Source organism: Panthera tigris, chromosome X (assembly GCF_018350195.1).
Source record: "Panthera tigris isolate Pti1 chromosome X, P.tigris_Pti1_mat1.1, whole genome shotgun sequence".
Classification (NCBI taxonomy): Eukaryota; Metazoa; Chordata; class Mammalia; order Carnivora; family Felidae; genus Panthera; species Panthera tigris.
This window is the reverse complement of record NC_056677.1, coordinates 88,105,527-88,125,036: the sequence shown is the minus strand read 5'-3', so window position 1 is coordinate 88,125,036 and position 19,510 is coordinate 88,105,527. Positions and strand designations below refer to the sequence as shown.

The 19,510-nt window shown below is 48.4% G+C and overlaps 2 protein-coding genes across 2 annotated transcripts in view; one reads left to right on the top strand and one right to left on the bottom strand.

Annotated features, from left to right (window-relative positions):
* The window catches only part of COL4A6 (collagen type IV alpha 6 chain), a 288,857-nt gene extending 269,625 nt beyond the window's left edge, over positions 1-19,232 (top strand). The window contains exons 32-46 of the mRNA XM_042974020.1: positions 53-234; positions 2,565-2,628; positions 3,220-3,294; positions 3,794-3,901; positions 3,995-4,102; positions 4,679-4,750; positions 5,069-5,194; positions 9,220-9,336; positions 9,664-9,825; positions 10,018-10,116; positions 11,918-12,064; positions 12,775-12,891; positions 13,796-13,987; positions 15,090-15,376; positions 17,644-19,232. Coding sequence (XP_042829954.1) covers positions 53-234; positions 2,565-2,628; positions 3,220-3,294; positions 3,794-3,901; positions 3,995-4,102; positions 4,679-4,750; positions 5,069-5,194; positions 9,220-9,336; positions 9,664-9,825; positions 10,018-10,116; positions 11,918-12,064; positions 12,775-12,891; positions 13,796-13,987; positions 15,090-15,376; positions 17,644-17,904 — 2,117 coding nt within the window. The 3' untranslated portion in view covers positions 17,905-19,232. The remainder of the gene's footprint in view (positions 1-52; positions 235-2,564; positions 2,629-3,219; positions 3,295-3,793; positions 3,902-3,994; positions 4,103-4,678; positions 4,751-5,068; positions 5,195-9,219; positions 9,337-9,663; positions 9,826-10,017; positions 10,117-11,917; positions 12,065-12,774; positions 12,892-13,795; positions 13,988-15,089; positions 15,377-17,643) is intronic.
* The window catches only part of ATG4A (autophagy related 4A cysteine peptidase), a 64,132-nt gene continuing 63,462 nt past the window's right edge, over positions 18,841-19,510 (bottom strand). Inside the window, exon 14 of the transcript XR_006213376.1 lies at positions 18,841-18,916. The gene's annotated coding sequence lies outside the window, so the exon portion shown is untranslated. The remainder of the gene's footprint in view (positions 18,917-19,510) is intronic.

Genomic DNA, 19,510 nt, shown 5'->3' with positions numbered 1-19,510 from the left:
GGTTTTTTCTTGCCCAGAGTCCTTTTTCTAAGCTTGTTTGTGTCTTTCCCAGGTGACAAAGGAGAGACTGGCCCCCCAGGGCTACCAGGCTTGCCTGGAGTTCCCGGCCTCCCCAGTATCATCAAGGGACTTAATGGGAAACCAGGCCCCCCTGGCTCCATTGGATTACGGGGCTTACCCGGCCTTAAAGGGTCCCCTGGAATCACAGGTTTCCCAGGAATACCAGGAGCAAGTGTAAGTGTGCCCAGATCTTTGTCTCTCCACCAGGGAAGGGCCTCCATAGCAGGGAGACATGCCCCTATTGCCCATCTTTCTGGCCCCAGCCCACTTCCCAGACCCCTCCCCCAGCTCATCCTGGACAGAGTCCTCTCATTGAGCCTGACAGGTCTTCCCACTCTCTCCTGAATGTCCCTGCCTCTGGGCCTTTGTTCATGTTGTCTCTCCTGTGTGCCAGAGTCTGCTACTCTGCAGCTAACTGCCCAATGCCTACCCATGCTCTGGGCCCCAGCCCAGGCACCCATTCCTCCAGGAGTCCCTGAGCTTCCTCCCTGCTGGCATGCTGCATTTCTCACTGCTTATATGAATCCCAGTCAGTTCTGCATGGGTCTGATTTCCTCAATGAGGTCATTAGGACTTGAGAACAAGAACTGCCTTACCTACTCTTTTGTTTGCACCTCTCTGTCAGTATCACTCATTGAGCCTGGCACATCATAAGGATTTGGTACAGGCCTCTGGATATTTTTTTGATTTCAGGAAGGTCATTGCTGCTTCTGTGCAAGGCAACGATTGGCAAATAATCAAACCAGCTTGTCTGGGTTCTTAAAAGGCAGGATGGTAGAGTAGGGGTAGCAATGAGATGCATTTGGGTTTGAGTCTCAGCTCCATGGCTCATTAGCTCTATGATTCTTTGCATATGGCTTAACTTGCCTGAGCCTCACTTTTCTCATATGCACAAAATGGGAACAATATTCAAACTTCCTTCAGACAGCAGTGAGGATTAAAGGAGATGATATGTGTAAAGCAATTAGCACAGTATCTGGCAAATAGTGGGCTCTAAATAAGTAGTAGCAATACTTGTAGCAGTATTGAAGGGACTGAATGGACTAGGTCACAGAACACCTGTGCTCCTTACAGGCAAAGTCCTTGTCCTTTATTTATCTTTTTAAGTTTATTTATTTATTTTGAGAGATAGAGCATGCACAAGCTGGGGAGGGCAGAGAAGAAGAGAGAGAATCCCAAGCAGGCTCCACACTGTCAGTGCACAGCCCGATGTGGGGCTTGAATTCACAAACCATGTGATCATGACCTGAGCTGAAATCAAGAGTCAGATGCTTAACCAACTGAGCCTCCAAGGTGCCCCAAAGTCCCTGTCCTTTAAAAGTGTCAGTCCAGGGGCGCCTGGGTGGCGCAGTCGGTTAAGCGTCCGACTTCAGCCAGGTCACGATCTCGCGGTCCGTGAGTTCGAGCCCCGCGTCAGGCTCTGGACTGATGGCTCAGAGCCTGGAGCCTGTTTCCAATTCTGTGTCTCCCTCTCTCTCTGCCCCTCCCCAGTTCATGCTCTGTCTCTCTCTGTCCCAAAAATAAAATAAAAAATGTTGAAAAAAAAAAAAAGTGTCAGTCCATCTGATGGTGAGAGCACACACACACACACACACACACCTCTGAAGCAACTGCAAAAGAAATCATTCTCAGCTGGATGGTCCTTGCTACTCATGCACTAAGAGGAATGGAGTCAAAGTGGGAGGGGTCCCAACATGAGCAAAGGCTCAGAATTAGCAGATATCCCAATGTGCAGAAAAAGTAAGGCAGATGTAGGAGGTATCCTAGGTAGTGGGTCAGTGAGCACAGTGACCTGGTCCAGAGCTTAGACTCCCACCCAAGGCACTAGGTAGCGTATGTCTTTAGTAGGGACATCACAACAAATCAAAACTATACCAGATAGCAGAGGAATAGTTATACTGATAACAGCTGACATGCCCACTTCCCAGACTCCGATAGTGTGTTGGACATTAGTCATAAAGTCAGTTTATCCTGTGAAAATGGTAACATTAGCCCAAATTCAGATTCCAGTATACGCACATACAGCCTGCTAATTGGTTCCTTGCAGGAAGCCGCAGCTTACAGAATCTGTGGCTGAGGGCTGTAGCTCTGCATGGTGAAGCAATACTTCTTCTTGTGCATAATGGCTCCAGAGTTCTGGCTCTAGCCAACTATCTGCAGAATGCACCTGCAGTATCCGGCCTGACTGTCACATCCTGTGTTTTCTAAGAGACTTGCCAGAACAGCCATACCTGATTTCCCAAGATTCCAATTTGGATAGGCATTGGGAAGTGATGAATGATGAGACCAGGATTCATCTGCAGAAAGAATCCCTCCCCTAAAACATCTGAGTATGCATTTCTACCCTTTGCTCATCACCTTCCCTTCTGGAGGATGCCCCCCCCCCCGCAACCCACTTCACCCCTGCCACAGCATACAGGCAGCAGTTCAGGGAGAGGGGAGGGTGAGAGCATGGGAGGCCCTGAGCAGTGGGCAGAAATAATGATTTACATATTGCTTCAAAGGGTTCACAGGGTCTCAATGGAGCTCCCGGACTCCCAGGAGCATCTGGTCTCCCAGGTTCAAAAGGTGAGAAGCATTTTCTCTTTTAATATGTTTTTCCAGAGCAAGGTGAATTTCTAGCGGGTGCAGGGCTCTTCTGGAAGGAAGCTCTGTGTTTAAAGGAAAGTGAATTGATTTACATTTCCCCTTTGGCCAAACCCCCTTTGCAGTCTCTGCTCCTCATAGACATGTGACAAACAGTGGTTTGACCCACGTGCCTTCCAGACTCAGCAGCAGAGGAGAACCTTGGCTCTAGACGGTCTTTTCCCCTGTTGAACCCAGCCCACTGGGCAGGAAAAACTCCCATCCTTGCTGCCATCATTGTTCCATTCTGGTGATGTTCTGGTGCCCCTCCTTCTATCATCTTCCCTGCCCATACTGAAACTAGCAATGTCTTCCCAGTGGAGATATGCTTCCTGTAGCAGCATTTCTTGCCAGTAGGCTGAGAGCATCCCACCTTTTTTTTGGCGATTGGTTACCTTCTACCCACTGCATACTTTTGTCAAAGATCTCCTCTGTCTACATGGAATCTGAAAAGGTTTTGCCATCAAAAGATCTCTGCTACAAAATGAGCTATAGCTTCTCCTGACCACTTCAACAATATCTTTATATCCCCAGGAGATCAAGGCCAGACCCTTGGAATTTCTGGTAGCCTGGGACTCAAGGGACAACCTGGGGAATCTGGGTTTAAAGGTAAGGCCACTGTACTTTTGACCTCATGTGTTTCACAGATTCCTCCACACTGAGGATCAGGAGGAACTTGGGAGGTCAACCCCAAGTTCTGCAAGTTCTATCCAATGCAGAAAAATTCCTACCTGACTGGCAGTCCACAGCTTCCCCAAGCAAACTAGCCTGCTCCTCCTTCAAGACCCATGGAGATAAGTCTAATAAGACCTTTGAGATGATGGCATCCACCTCCTTAGTTTATTGTTATCTAAACAGTTTCTTGAACATTTCTACCCATTGCTCCTACTTCTGGGGGCACTCGAGAACAAGTTTAATATCCTTAGCGGGCAGCACCTTTCAAATGGGAAGTTACAGCTGCCCCCATCATTTTCAGAGTCGTTTCACTGGACCTAGCTCTCTTGGCAGGTCAAATGGCTTCACCTTCCTGCTCACTCCCTCCCTCCCTTGGAGAAATACATTGCCCAAAATGTGGCCTAATCACTCAGCATCTTTCTTGATTTTGTAGGTGTGAAAGGAAAAGATGGACTAGCTGGTGATGTGGGTTTCCCAGGAAGCAAAGGTGAAGATGGCAAAGTTGGTATTTCTGGAGATGTTGGCCTTCCTGGATCCCCAGGTATTGTGCAACAGGACGACTTTACTCTGATAAAGTAAGGGTTAGCTTTAAGCCATGACCCTTTCTGACCCACTACCTTGCTTTCATTTTCAGGACTCCCTGGGATTGCAGGCATGAGAGGAAATCCAGGGCTACCGGGTTCTGCAGGCCATCCAGGGGCCTCTGGGCCCCTGGGAGCCCCCGGCCTAATAGGAACCAAAGGTATGTATTTTAGAGGAGGAAGTGGGGAGAGGGTTTCTGCTCCCCCCCACCAAAAAAAAAGAGCAGCAACTACTTTATATTGCGAGACACTATCTGGGGCAAGCCACATCCAGGGGAGTCATTGATGGGGCCATGTGATAGATAATGGGAAGGGGGAAGGAGGAGGAGGAGGAATGGAGGGCAAGCAAGAATGGGAAGAGGAGAACATGGAATCCATGGAGAGAAGAGTTAGCGAGGAAAGTTGTTGTCCTGGTATATATAGCCTTTCCCTGACTTCAAGATTGGGCAGTGAGTCTCTGGGAGCTGGCAACTCAAGACCTTGGCATTGCCACTTGGCATTCTTGAAGATATGTAATTATCTACCACCCTGCTCTTAAAGCTGTATTGGTTTCTACTGAGAGTCAGGAAAAGCAAAGGTGGAGAGTGGAGGTTAGGGGTGGTTCGGTCTCCCTGAGGGCCTTAAGTTATGCCTCCAGGAAGACCGCAATCTTTGCAGTGCCCTTGGGGGCAAGACGTTTTGCGGACCCTTCCTGATTCAGAGTTGCTGGAGCCATTTCTGATCTTCTCTCCCCTCAGGTTTCCCTGGACTTCCTGGTTTACATGGACTGAATGGGCTTCCAGGAACCAAGGGAACCCATGGAACTCCAGGTTAGGAAGATCCTAAAGGGCAAGCGGGAGAGTGCCAGTTCTTCCAGAAGGCTGGCAAGGACTGGCCATGAGTTCTCAACTGTGGTGTATCCTATATACTTAAACTCATGGATCTCCTTGCCAGCCCCCAATTCGAGGTGCCTTGATTTGTGGAGAAAGGAAGAAAGAGTCTGTCATTCTATCCAGAATGAGCTCTCCTTCCTGTTTTGTCAGTATTCAGCTTCTCGTGTATGTCAGGCAGGCCTCCAGCAAGTGAGCGAGGCATGAAGGCCTCACCTGCATTGAGTTCTCTCCTCCTCTTTCTGCTTCTCCTCCTAGGACCCAGTATAACCGGTGTTCCTGGGCCAGCTGGCCTGCCTGGTCCCAAAGGGGAAAAAGGTTCTCCAGGAATTGGCATCGGAGCCCCAGGGAAGCCAGGAGTGAAAGGACAGAGAGGTGGCCGAGGTAAGTGGGCCCAAGTCAGGCCTTATAGAAGTTGAGTAAGGCCTGGCTAGGGAGCCAAGGCTGGGGCTCATCAGGACCATGTGGCTTACAGGGTTGAGAGTTAAGAGTTCACTGGGGATTGTGCATGTCTTCACACTTCTGGGGATCTCAGAACCCAGTGGAACTGACTTCTGAGAAAGAGAAGGGAGGCCATGCTACAATGCTAGGGCTTTCCTGGAAGGAGTGTCAAGGAATAGTCTAGTGAGTTCCCTCCTGCTCTCCCTTATCAACCTCAGGGTCTGTCTTGCCCACTTGGCCAAAGCCTGAGATTAATGGCCCCAAGGGACAGGGCTTGTCCTCTTAGCAAGAGATTTGCCAGAAGTTCCTCAATGTCCAGCGTGGATGGCCCTCCCAAGGCCCTGAGAAGACAGTGCGGCTGCTAGAAGGAGCCCAAGACTAAGAGGATAAATGCCTCCCTGGGACAGGCACACACAAGCACTCAATTAGGATTCATAGGTTACTAGCAAACAGGTTTTGCCCTAATTTTGGCCCCTGACTCATCATATCCTCTGAAGTCTCTTTCTGAGCCTCCCTCTGCCCACCTCACAAATAGAATTAATTCTGATTCTTTAACTCTCCTCAGGATGTTCTGAAGACCCATATACATTGCACTCAATGTAAAACAGGAAATGAATTCAATGTAGCATCACAGCTAGGAGTATGGGCTCTGAAATCAGACCATTGGATTCAAATTCCAGCTCTACGTCTCACTAGCTGTATGACCTTGAACAAGGAAGTTACTTGTCCCTCAATTCCCAGTGAACTCTTAATGTTCCTTTTCTGTAAAATGGGCATAATAAGGGAATCTACTGCACAGGTTTGGTGGAGAATCAATGAGGAGTGAGGTAATATGTATAAAAGCACTTAGCGCAGCACCTGGCACGTTGTAAGTACTCAAGAAATGTTGCCCGGTATATCATTACGTGGTACCTGGGGAAATCATGTTTGCAAAATGCTCTGTTTCTCTGTTATAGTTCTAGGGCTTGAGGTCCTACCACATTTTATTTGTTTATGTGCATGGTTGTATAATGTGTGTATGTTTTCCAGGAACTAATTCCTACATTAATTCATTTTCTGCTGAATTTTATATTGGTGCATCTGCTCTCTCTGCATTTACTCTTTCCTTTGGTCTGGACCAACCTGTTCTTTTCTGAAAGCCAGCAGCTTCTCCAGAGGGAAAGCTCAAACATGGCCTGAGCCTGTAGGGAAATCGTGTGGCTTCTTTCACAGGAGGTAGCAAAGAGGGGACTCAGATAGAAGCAAAACCCAGATGTTTTCAAATCCTGACTATGAATGCCTGGCCTTTAAATTATCCATTTCCTTTCGCTGTCTGAGGTAATAAAAATCACAATTACAAATTCAGTAAACAGCACATGTCAAGATGGATACGTTTTAGGAACATAATGTTGATTAAAAAAAAAAAAGCAAGTCACAGAGAAATACGTTGGGTATGATCCCACTGTTAAAAGTTTATAAATAAATGCGAACAACCAATATATTGTTTAGGGATACAGATATACATGGGCAAAGCGTGGGGGTGCTGAACACAAAATTCAGGAGTGGTTGCCCCCGAGAGTCAAGGAAGAGGGTAGGATCTGTAAAGGGCATGCAAAGAAATTCAAAGGTAATGTTATCTTCTTTTTCTTAAATTGGGTCATTGGAACAGAGGTATTCATTGTATCTGGGTTATTTTTTACTTATGATTTATAAATATTCTTCTGCTCTTCTCGGTATCTAATTAAAACAATGTTTTAAAAGTATACAGCAAATATCATACCCCCCCCATAGGAACCTATCTCTGACATGATCATAGAAATCAGTGTAAAATGAAGATTTACCCCTAAGCAAACTTCCAAAAGCAATCCTTGTCCCTGTAATACCTTTATCTAAATAATTCTGAATTATGCCATTCATTTTCATATTTGCACTAAATATTTAGAAGCTGCATTTGTGTATTTAGGGTTTTCTGTCTTTTTTATGAATTTTTAAATGTTTATTTTTGAGAGAGAGTATTAGAGGAGAAGGGGCAGAGAGAGAGGGAGACACAAAATCGGAAGCAGGCTCCAGGCCCCGAGCTGTCAGAGCAGAGCCCGATGCGGGGTTCCATCTCACAAACCATGAGATCATGACCTGAGCCGAAGTTGGACACTTAACCAACTGAGCCACCCAAGTGCCCCTAGGGATTATTTTAAGTCTCTGACACTGAAATGAGTTTGAAAAACATGCCATTGTGCATTTTCATGTGCTCATTTAAAGTGTCTCATCTTAAATATGCGAGCTTTTTTTTTCTCTTTTCTTTTCTTTCTTTCTTTCTTTCTATTTCTTTTTTTTTTTTTTTTTTTTTTTTTACTACTTGAGATCAGAAGTACCTCTGTTTCAGGTTTAATGATATATTGGTGTAATTCTAAAATCAAGAAACAGGTAAAAAGAGAAGGCAGCTCCAAAAACTGCTATGGGAGCTTCTAACAATCTGTGTGCTGCCCACACTACTATATGATGTCTTGTTTATTGGTTTTCACTTAATTTCAGCATAGATATGTATTACATATAAAGGTATATTTTCAGGAAAAAAAACCAATATGTCTTTCTTTTCAGATTTTTACCCTTGTGAAAAAGAAAAATACTTCAAAGGTTCATCGAGACATAACTGACCATACTAAAAGTAGCACCATGTGACTTTGAAGCTAGTTTTTCTTTTTGTTTTCCTTTTGTTTCTTTTCCAGATCTATAATAATTGGAGACTTTTCTTGAAATTTCTTTTTTTATTCTTTATATTTCCTCAACTTTCAGTTAACAAATGAGCTGTAAAAAAAAAAAACACCTGAATTAACCAATCTGCCATCTTTCTTTACACGTTTTTATGGATTTGCCATTTCTTTACTTAAATATGAGAAACTCAACATTAATATTTTTGGCTTTCCTTGTTGGAAAAATATAACTCCACACTAATCTTTTTGGATTTTATTGTTACAAACACACAAACAAAAATCATCTCAACCCCCAGAATACTTTATCAACCAGTGTGAATCTATTTCTCTTCATTTGAATTTCTTCTAGAAGATACCAAACTAATAAATACATCTCTTTCATACTAGAAGTATAATATGGACTTCTACATTTGTATCTATGGCTTCGATGTGTTTTCCCATATAGTTTCCATGTATGTAGTTGACGTGTGAATGTGAAATAAATCTTCCCTAAGCAGTTGAAATTTTTTGGTTTTGAACATTATAGTAGACATCGCTCCACAAACATAAAACACGCAGTATTAAAACGTGAGCAAACAAGTATTCTTGTATCTACTCTAATAAATGGCTTTTTTCTTTGACCAAAAAGGGGGAAGGGATTTAGTGTAGACAAATTTGTTCTATTGGCAATTAAGCAAGCACTCAGCTGGTATCATGAATTACCTATAAAAGCATTTTTGAGTTTGCCTAGAAGACCCAGAAATTAGCCCTAGAAGACACTGGGAGTCACAGCGTCCTTGCAACCTCCATTTCTGACCCAGCAGGTGTCTGTTCGGACTCGCTGGAGCCAGTGCCTCACCTCAGTTTGTAACCTTCTCTGGGCACCATCAGACATAACTGGCTAATTTAATGAAAATGTACGACTTCAGTTCCAGGTGCTGCAGTCATGCTTTCTTTTCTTCCCGGTTTGAGGGAAATCTGTCTAAAATATTTCCATTTCCAGCGACGCTGGGAGCTAGAACTTTCCAAAGCTCCATCCCCATAAACTACGGCGCCTGCTGTCCGCGGGGGACGGGGCACGGGAAACCCGGAGTCGCTGAGACCCTGTGTGTCAGCGTGTGCGAGACCCGTGTTCCTCTACCGGCTGCAAAGGGAGACTGAAGGGAGAGCGCCCTCTGCTGGTGTTCGCCGGTCTGGCCCCCTATCTAGCCGCTTCCACTTTTTCTGCTTGAATTTCCATTTTCTCTGAGAGCTTGGCCACACGAAGCCCATGCAGCCCCTTTTATTTATTATTTGCAGGTTTCCCAGGCTTCCAGGGACCTGCTGGTCTGCCCGGTGCCGCAGGCCTCTCCTTGCCTTCAGTCATAGGAGGACAGCCTGGCGACCCCGGGCGACCAGGCCTAGATGGAGAGCGAGGTAAAGACAGGAAACCCAAAAGAGGTTTGGCCTTTGCCTTCTGTCCGCAGTTTGGGGAGATCCTAATACAGTCCAGCCCCATTCCTACTGCTGGATGTGCATGGGCCTGCATGGCCTCATGTCCCTCCCCCAACAGGGACACGGGGGACTGCAAAGGGCTGTATTTGCAAAAAGGGTTTGGGAAGGTCCAGGCACTGGGACCCCAGATGCAGCAAAGGAATGTTCTCTGCCCTGGGAACAGGCTTTGGCTTGATATTAGCCCCGAGGCCTTCAGTGGTGGCCTCCTCCTTCTCACCTGCCTTCATTCCTCTCTGATCTTATCTCTAGGCCGCCCAGGCCCTCCAGGGCCCCCAGGGCCCCCTGGGCCATCCTCTGATCAAGGTGACCCTGGAGACCCTGGCTTCCCTGGAATTCCTGGCCGTCAAGGGCCCAAGGGAGACCAAGGAATTCCAGGTTTCTCTGGCCTTCCTGGAGAGCTAGGACTGAAAGGTATGGCTGCTTGGCTGGCTGTTGGGCCCTTACCCAGTCTGCAGTTAGAGACAGCTCCGTCCTGCAGCCCTGTGAAGACAGGCCAGCTAAGAATGCTCTTCTTTCCCTCAAATCTGTCTAATCTCAACCCCTCCAACCCCCACCAGCACCACCATGCCAGGCCCTGACTTGCTTTCCTTTGGACTTTACCAGGCATGAGAGGTGAGCCTGGCTTCATGGGGATTCCAGGCAAGGTTGGGCCACCTGGAGACCCAGGACTTCCCGGGATGAAGGGGAAGGCAGGGCCAAGAGGTGAGTTAAGAACATGTACCCAGCTGATCCCGAGCTCCCTCGAGGGATGGGTCTGAGGGTAATTGTCCTATAGGACTCACGCTAAGAAAGCCTGGATGTCTGGGGCAGCTGGATGAAGCTCCTCCCTGGAGGCTATTTCTCCACCTTGAGGATATCTCTGCCTCCATCAGCTCCCAGGACTGAAGACCATTGCCACCATGGGTCCAGCCCACTGATCTCCCCTCTACATTCTTTCTGCATCGGCAAGCATTGGGTTTGCACTCATCACCACTCACCCATTTCCTCAATCCAGAAAGGAAGAACGACACTCTCCATCCTTTACCACCATCCCCCTCGCTTGCACCCAATCCATTAGCAAGCCCTGAGGGTCACGTCTCCTAATTGTGCCTTGCATCTGCTCACCTCTCAGCACCTCCATTGCTGCCACCCAGGTCCAAGGCACTGACATTTCACATGAGAATCACTGCAGTGACTTACTACCTGATCTCTCTGTTTCCTCTTCTGTTGTGCATCTCCCCCAACAATTATTTCTTCACGAAGTGGTCAGACGGATCTTATAAAACATAAATCACCCCCTGGCCTCCCACAGCATAGGAATAAACTATGGCTCACAAAGTCCTATGTGATACCTCCCTCTTCATCCTCATCATCAGCCCTTCCTCTTTTGTGTCCCTGTTCTTGCCACACAAGCCTCTTTCTGCAGGGCTGACTGCAGGGCCTTTGCACATGCTAGTTCTATTTCCTGGAATACTCTTGCCCCTCTGCCCCCCAGGTCCTTCTTTTTTTTTTTTAATTTTTTAATGTTTGTTTTTGAGAGAGACAGAGAGCGAGCAGGAAAGGGACAGAGAGGGAGACACAGAATCTGAAGCAGGCTGCAGGCTCTGAGCTGTCAGCACAGAGCCCGATGTGGGGCTTGAAATCATGAACTGTGAGATCATGACCTGAGCCAAAGTCCTATGCTTAACCGACTGAGCCACCCAGGCGCCCCACTCCTTCTATTCCTTAATGGCCTCAGCTTAAATGTCACTGCTTGTAAGGGGCCACTTGTCACTCTTTCTAAAGCAGGTTCTCTGCCCCATAGCGCCCTCTGCTCCCTGTCGCTGTCACTGCACTGTTCATTTCCTTTGTAGCACGTCTCACAACTTGCAGTAAGACTAATGGCATTTGTCAGGTTATGCATTTTTCATCTTTATCACCAGACCATAATCCCCATAACGGGTCTGTCTTATTCACTCCTCCATCCCTTAATCTACCAGGGTGTGGCACATAGTAGGCACTTGAGATATTTGTTCAATGAATTAGTAAGCGAATTGGCTTGTTTGGCTTCTCTTAGTAAACCAGCAGGCTAAGGCTCAGGGTCCTAGGCTGTGATGCCAACTGAATCTCTGAGGTTGGATGCATCCCCTTGGCCTCCTTGGCCCTGTTCTCTGACCAGTAAGTGAATAAACCAACCATCCCAGCCCCGAGCCAAAGCTCAGCCCACCTTATTTGCAACAAACATTTCCTGAATTGCCTACCATGTACCAGTCTCTGTGCTGGGTCCTGAGGAAACAAGATGAATATAACCCATTCCCTGCCTTCAAGAATCTCCCAGTTCACTGGGGAGATAGATCCGCAAGGGGGACATTGTGTAAAGCGTGGTGGAAGTCACCCCAGAGGTATCCAATGGGCACTGTGGGGCGGGGCAGGGGGGACAGGAAAAGTGGAAAGCTGGTGATTGTGAGGTGGAAAGGAAGGCTTCTGGGGACCCATGCCTCCTCTGCCTCTACCTGCTATTTCCATGTCCCCTGCTTGCCCGCAGGCTTTTCCGGACCCCGGGGTGCTCCTGGACAAACACCAATTGCAGAAGCTGTTCAGGTTCCTCCTGGACCCATGGGTCAACCGGGCATGGATGGCATCCCTGGCCTCACAGGAGACCCTGGGGTTCAAGGCCCTGTAGGCCTACAAGGTAAGGAGGGCACCAGCACCAGAGAAAGGGGACTTCTCAGGGAGCTAAGATAGCCTTGGCTGAGAAGCTGAAGCTACTGGCTGGGAACTCCAGCCCCAAGGGGGCACCCGCATCAAGCATCTCCTCTGGTCCTTCACGAAGCTCCCAAGCTTCTTGCCAGGAAGGGGGGCCAGCTGGGTCAGCAGTTCTACTTGGCTTTAGAGAATGTGTGGGCAGAGCATAGCAACTACTCCAGCTGGCTTGTCCCTCTCTCATGTGCTGCTGAGGGAAGGTGAGAGTGTGGTGGGGGATAAAGAGCAATGGAGAAAGCCCAGGGCTGGGGGGACAGGAAACCCAGCTTCCAATCCCAGCTTTGCACCAACTGAGGTAAGTTAGTAGTCTCTCTGGGCCTAGGGGTCCTCGTTTCTGACAAGGGACGCTGGCAGGTTCTGTGCATTGTATGCGTCGCTGGGAGGAGGAGAGGAAAGAAGGAAGAAATAGGTGTGAGGCGGCTCAGAAAGGCTAAATTCAGAGTGGTGGTCCCAGGACAGATGTCCAGACTAGAACTAAGGACTAGCCCCGGGAGGCTCAGCTCTGAGGGCTCTAAGATGATGGCCAGTGCGCCCTCTCCTGGTGAGTCATGGGCATGACACATGAGTCCTTTTCCTCTGGGGTGGCTCTTCTGGATCTCCCCCATTGAGTACGCTGCTGTGGGCCTTCTCTCCTTGCAGGCTCCAAAGGATTACCTGGCATCCCTGGAAAAGATGGTCTCAACGGACTCATTGGCCCACCTGGGCCTCTTGGTGATCCTGGTCTCCCTGGACTGCAAGGCCCTCCAGGACTCGAAGGTCTGGTGATGTCAGCACTAGGGAGCAGAGGGTTTCTGTGAGGGTATGAGGCCTTGGGGTGAGCCAGAATCTCACAGCTGAGAAACAGGAAACCTGGCAGTAAAGTTTGGCACTACGAGGAGGCTGGAAAACCGAACTGTATTCCATTCGCTCCCACCCACCTCTGAGCCTGTGAAGGATTAGAGCCCTACATTCTGTAAGGCAAAGGACTCTTTCAAATCCTTTTCTGGGTTCTCTTCCAGCTCTTGAGAGCTGTGACTGTACTCTAGTATGCCTCACCCCTGCCTCTCACTGCCCATATTCTGCCCACAGATCCTGACATGGATGGGCAGGGGATGATTCAAGGGACGAGAAAATTTGAGATAACGTATGGCCACTACTTAGCTCCCAGTTTATATCAGAGATGGCAAACCAGTTGTCCTGAGTAGAGAACAGTTCCGAGGCTCGGTGGGAAAGTGGTGTGATTAACTAGCCACGTTGCATGGGCGGGAGAGAGGGTGTGATTTTGTCCTGCCAACCCTAATTCTGCTATTGCTGCCTCAGATTCAGCAGGTATACTTAGTTATGTCCTGTGAGAGCCTGCAGGGTCCAAGAAGTAGCCCTCTCAGCCCCCTCAGCCCCTTGTAGAGGACCCAAGGCCAGGTGACCGTGGGAGGGAAGCTGGATAGCATGCTTTTTCAAACAGGGGACTCCCTAGCTGGATTCCTCTGAGTTGGCATTCCAGCTCTACCGCTTACCAGCTGTGGGACTTCTGAGCCTGTTTCCTTATCTACAAACTGGAGTGATAAGGGTATCCGGTGAGCTAACACGTGTGTGTATACAATGTGCCCTGCTCAATGCTCAGCACAACGTCAGTAGCTGCTGTTATGACTGGCTCGCCCCTTTTCTGCTCTCTCCCTCTCAGGAGCTCCAGGGAAGAAGGGTCCCTTCGGGACGGCTGGAATGCCTGGGCAGAGCTCGAGAGTGGGTTACACGTTGGTGAAGCACAGCCAGTCGGAACAGGTGCCCCTGTGTCCCATCGGGATGAGCCAGCTGTGGGTGGGTTACAGCTTGCTGTTCGTGGAGGGGCAGGAGAAAGCCCACAACCAGGACCTGGGTAAGTACCGGCTCTGACACCAGCCATGGCCATCCATCCCCACAAGGACCTAGAGCCACCCTTTTCAGTCCTCCCAGCCCTAGGTGGGCCCACTGTTTGGTGGTGGGTAACAAGCACCAGCTGTTGCATCAGGCACACCTAGGTTTAAACCCTGGCTCTGGGGTGCCTGGGTGGCTCAGTGGGTTTAGCGTCTGACTCTTGATCTTGGCTCAGGCTGTGATCTCAAAGTTCATGGGTTTGAGCCCCATGTCAGGCAGTGCAGAGCCTGCTTGGGATTCTCTTTCTTTGCCCCTCCCCTGCTCACTTGTGTGTGCTCTCTCTGAAAAATAAATAAAAACATTTAAGAAATGTTTTTAAACCCTGACTCTACCACTTACTAGCTGGGTACCCTGGACAAGTTATTCAACCTCTCTGAGCTTCCACTTCCCCCTTAGTGGAAACCAAGCTAGTTCTAGAGCCTATCTCATAGGGTGGTGTAAGAGTTGCATGAATCACCCAATGTAAACTGCTTAGAACAATGTTTGGCATATTAGGTATCCATTAAACATTAGCGATTAGTAGTAGTAATAATGAGATGACCTGTGGGGCAACAGTGATTACCCAAGAATTAATTGTGTTGTCTACAGGTGTGCAGACTGTGAACAGCAGACTCAGTCTATTAAATGCTAGTTCTACAAAGCAGGTTAATTAGGGAGTCGTTACGTGGCTTATAAAAGCATTCTTTTCAGGGTGCCTGAGTGGCTCAGTCAGTTATGCATCTGATTTAGTCTCAGGTCATGATTTCATGGTTCATGAGTTCAAGCCTGGCTTCAGGCTCCATCCTCTCTGACAGTGCAGAGCCTGCTTGTGTCTGTCTCTCTCTCTCTTAAAATAAACAAACTTAAAAAAAAGATTCTTTTCATTATCAAACTTCCCTGGTGCATTGAGAATAGGATTTGACCCACAGACTTGAGTGTATGTACAGTGTGCCAGGATTGTAAGGAGAGGCACCCCTGCTCCAGTCCAGGCAGTTTCACGTAAACCCATTTAGTCCAGTCCTAATGGCTCTGGGGATAATCTCAGCCAGACCTTACCTGCCCCTGCCCACCTTCTCTCCTCCCAGGATTTGCTGGCTCCTGCCTGCCCCACTTCAGTACCATGCCTTTCATCTATTGCAACATCAACGAAGTGTGCCACTATGCTGGGCGCAATGATAAATCCTACTGGCTGTCCACCACCGCCCCCATTCCCATGATGCCCGTCGGCCAGACCCAGATTCCCCAGTACATCAGCCGCTGTTCTGTGTGTGAGGCACCCTCACAAGCCATTGCTGTGCACAGCCAGGACATCACCATCCCGCAGTGCCCCCTGGGCTGGCGCAGCCTCTGGATTGGGTACTCCTTCCTCATGGTAAGGCCCTGCACTGCCCCCTTTCCCCAGTGTAGAGATGGACCGCAGGGAGCCCTGGGAGGGTGCCTCAAGCTGGTCCTCAGGCTCAAGTGGCATGAGATAGAAACCACAGAATTTGAAAAGAAGGAACATGCTTGGTCTGGCCTTGACTAAAGACCAAGCAGGCTCAGCTCTGCACAAATGATGGGTAATTCTATGAATAGAATCGAGCAGTTTGCACTCAGTGGTCCAGGGATGAGAATTTCTATGAATCACCAGCAAAGGCCCTAACATCTCTATGCCTGCTTCAGTTATGCCACAAGCAAGGGAAGGAGGAAACTCCCGATCCCGGTGGACAGTGAGGGAGAGGCTGTCCCCACTGAAGGCTGGGACACACTCTCATTGCTCAGGCTGGGCACGGACATTTCTCCTCTTCTGCCCCCTCTCCTAGGCCCCTCTGGCCACTGTCATCTCCTAATGAAAGACTCAGATGAGGGCACGCTGTGTTTGTACCTCCTTGGTGGGATTTTTGCTGCTTCTCCATCTCAGTGGGAAGGCTGTCGTGTTCCTAAGAGCTGAGAATGTCTGTAAGCCCAAGGAGGCATCAGGTCCCTCCCACGACATTCCGTGAATATCGGGGGACATTAAATGAGCATAAGGTCAGGTTTAGGGCCAGAATAACTCACAGGTAAAACCAGTGTGGCACCCACCAAAGTACTCTGCCTCACCAGAACTTCTTTACTAAATTGCCAGGGGTGACATGATGAGAAAGTGTCTTTGAAGAGTCACCAAAGCCTTAGGCTTCCTCACATTGGTGCACGTACCTGAGATGAGGCCCTTTGTCATTTTGCTCTATGTGAATTGGGTAGCTTATCCCAAAGGAATATAGAATCACCTCACCTATCATTCTGTCCTATCCACCACCCAGACCGGGAAATACGTTGGAAAGGCCCCTGAACTTCCACAAGGAATGCTACAAAAACTTTACAATATCTTACCTGTTTTGCTTATGGGAGCACTCTTAAGATCTTATTCAGAATCTCTTTGCTTTTACTTTACACATAATTCTATCATACTAGAATATCTATATTTTCCTGAAGACCTATAAGGGTGCGAATTTGGACTGCCTAGTATGGCATCTTGAAGCAATAAGACATGCCTACTAAAGACAAGAAATGAGGGAGAAAAGGATTCAGAGGTGGCCTAAGGACTTCACAAGCTGAGTCCCTTGGTGTGGGGCCCCTCCACAATTGCCCAACACAAAAACCAACATTCACGGCAATAAGCCTGTGTCATGTGCAAAATGTAAAATACACAGTGTCTGCCATTTAGTAAGGCAGGGAAGCATGTTGTTTGTTCTAGAAAGTTTTCTGAGGATCAAAGCGAGGAAAACTCTGATGCTGCATTTATCAGGAAAGGTCACTTAGATGGAGACCAACTGTCCCAAAGAGTTGTAAAGTATGCCATCTCTGAGCGTCCTATTTGGCCATCTGTCCCATTGGCTGTTTGCTGACCCGGCTGTGTATGAAGCCTCTTCCTCACCTCTTGTCCAGATAATAATCCAGCTGACATGAAGGGAGGAGGGGGGATGGGGAGTGGAGACACAGGGACTGCTGTCTGTGGGTACAGTGACTGGAGACTATCGGCTGAGTGGCACTAATGGGGAAATCCTGACCTTGTATGCGGAGGGAGCCCTGAAGTGAGGGCCAGGACGTTAGGCCAAATGCGATGCCCACTAGTACTCAGCAAGCAAAACACACTGCATGTTGCCCTGAAAGGGGTGGTGCAGACTGAAAACATAAGAAGTTCTAACAAAGGTAACCTCAGAGTAAGCACTATTGATAGGCTAGGGGAGGGGCGTGTGGTTTCACCACTTTGTGGAGCATTGTGCGCTCTCTCTCTTGGAGTACACCACCAAGGGCTGGGAGTTGACAAGGGCCCTGAGAAGACCTGCTTTCCAAAATCTATTGCATCTTCCTTAATCCAGCCTTTCTCAGACTTGTCTGTGGAGATTTGCGGAGAGGCAGCGAACACACCTTGAAACTCAGTGGGACGGCGGCAGTTTGGGAGACGCTGGCTGAGATGTACCCAGTGCCCAAATGCAGTGGGTTAGAAGGGCACTAGGGGCCGCTCCTGGCTCTGAGGAGCTACAAAGGAGGGATAAGCGGACACTGGTACTATAACACAGCTTTCCTGATGCTGGGGCCGAGCCAAGAGCCCAGCGTTTCAGAAGGGCCCACACCTCCCATGGCAGGTGCAGCTCACACACTTGACCCTGTCTGTTTCAGCACACTGCTGCTGGCGCCGAGGGCGGGGGCCAGTCCCTGGTCTCACCCGGCTCCTGCCTGGAGGATTTTCGTGCCACTCCTTTCATCGAATGCAGTGGGGCCCGGGGCACCTGCCACTACTTTGCCAACAAGTACAGTTTCTGGCTGACAACAGTGGAAGAGAGGCAGCAGTTTAGGGAGGAACCTGTATCTGAAACACTGAAGGCTGGGCAGCTCCATACAAGGGTCAGCCGCTGCCAGGTGTGTATGAAAAGCCTGTAGGGGGGGGGCACCTGCAACCCTGCCCCTTGCCCTCCCCTCCCCCACACAACGGTCACCTCACAAACCCCAACGATCTGAAGAAGGAAGGCCCAAGCCCTATTGCCCACTGTCAAGTTGTACGTTGGAGTCTCTTTTGGGCTGTACTGGACACTGGTCGCCCCAACCCTCAGGCCCAATGGGTGAGCTCACCCTACTGAGATCTGCTGTCCCATTTCAGTCAACCTGGTGCTACCATTTGATTCCGATGTTTGATTATTCATGGCTACCTCAGAAAGACCCACTGGGCTACTGCTTCCTTAGACCACTGGCTTTCCTCACTGCCTTGATCAGAAAGGTCTTTGTAATAGCTGGTAAGTCATTTCTTTATGTCCAGAGAGCACCATGCATTATTTGGCTTAAACCAGAACACAGTGTTTCCACATTAAAAACAAGAATCCTCTGGCTGAATGTTCATGGATGGCTCAAGCCTGCATGGGGCAAGCTCTCACTCTTCAAGGACATGCACTGTGTCTAGGCAGGCAGCAGACCTGGAATGGGGTGCCAGCCAGTAGCCTGGGGTGAGCTTTGCCTCCTTGGAGAGTGAGCAAAACTGGGCCCCATAATGCTTAGAAGGGGAGCTCATTAACTTCATAGGGTCCTAGACAAATCACTTCCTCCTTGCTGGCTCCCTCCCTGGCCAGAGACCTAGGACTTGGCCTGGTCCAGAGTAGAGCAGAGGATGCCCCAAATGCAGCCAGGCCCATCAAGGGAAATGAGAAACACAGCCCTTTCTCCCAGGCTGGGGTTAGAGAGGTAGATGGGTAAGGAGGTGTGAATTTTGCTTTTGACTCCAGGAACAAAAAGGCAAATCCCTTGGCCCAATTGCTCAGAAGTCCCTGTTTATTTCAAATGCCATCCAGATGTGTGCAATGTGGCAGATCGAAGATCCGGTGTGTTGGGTCCTTTGCGCTTTGAGGCTGTTGTTAGAGACTTTCCATTAAAATGTCCATCCAACTGCTCTTTCACAGGTAGCCTGTTAAACAATTTTAATACGGTTTTAAACCTCATAAAAATCTAGCACACTCCTCTCTTTAGCAGTTGGCAGACCTGAAGAAAACCTGAGTTGACTATAAAGTGTATTGTATTCTATTCAGGGGATGTGTTTTCACCATTTCCTCTATCACTTTCCCAGAATACTTAGCTATGTTGACATGAGGTGATTCCTTCCAGCTGATTCTGTTTCCTTAAATATTATGTAAACTGTGCCAACACAGACCAAGCATAATCAGTATAATCTGTGTTATTGTTACTTTCACCTCCTCAGTAATAAGCATGGTGCCAGCCTTGTACATTGCAAATAAAAGGAATTAAATATCAACATTTGACTCTTTTGACATTCTTTGATGAAAACTTTTCTAAAGTCCGTCTCACTACAATTTGTGAACCCCACCCCCGCACCGCCCTGAGCCTATTAATGCAAGCTGAGCTTTACAAGAAAACACTGAGGCAGGAAAAATACAATTAAAGTCAAATGGCAGAAGGCAACCAATCTACAACTTGTTTCAAAATATGCCTATAACTGTTTTTAGCCCTATCCAGGCTAGAGTTCAAGAAATGGGTTTTTATA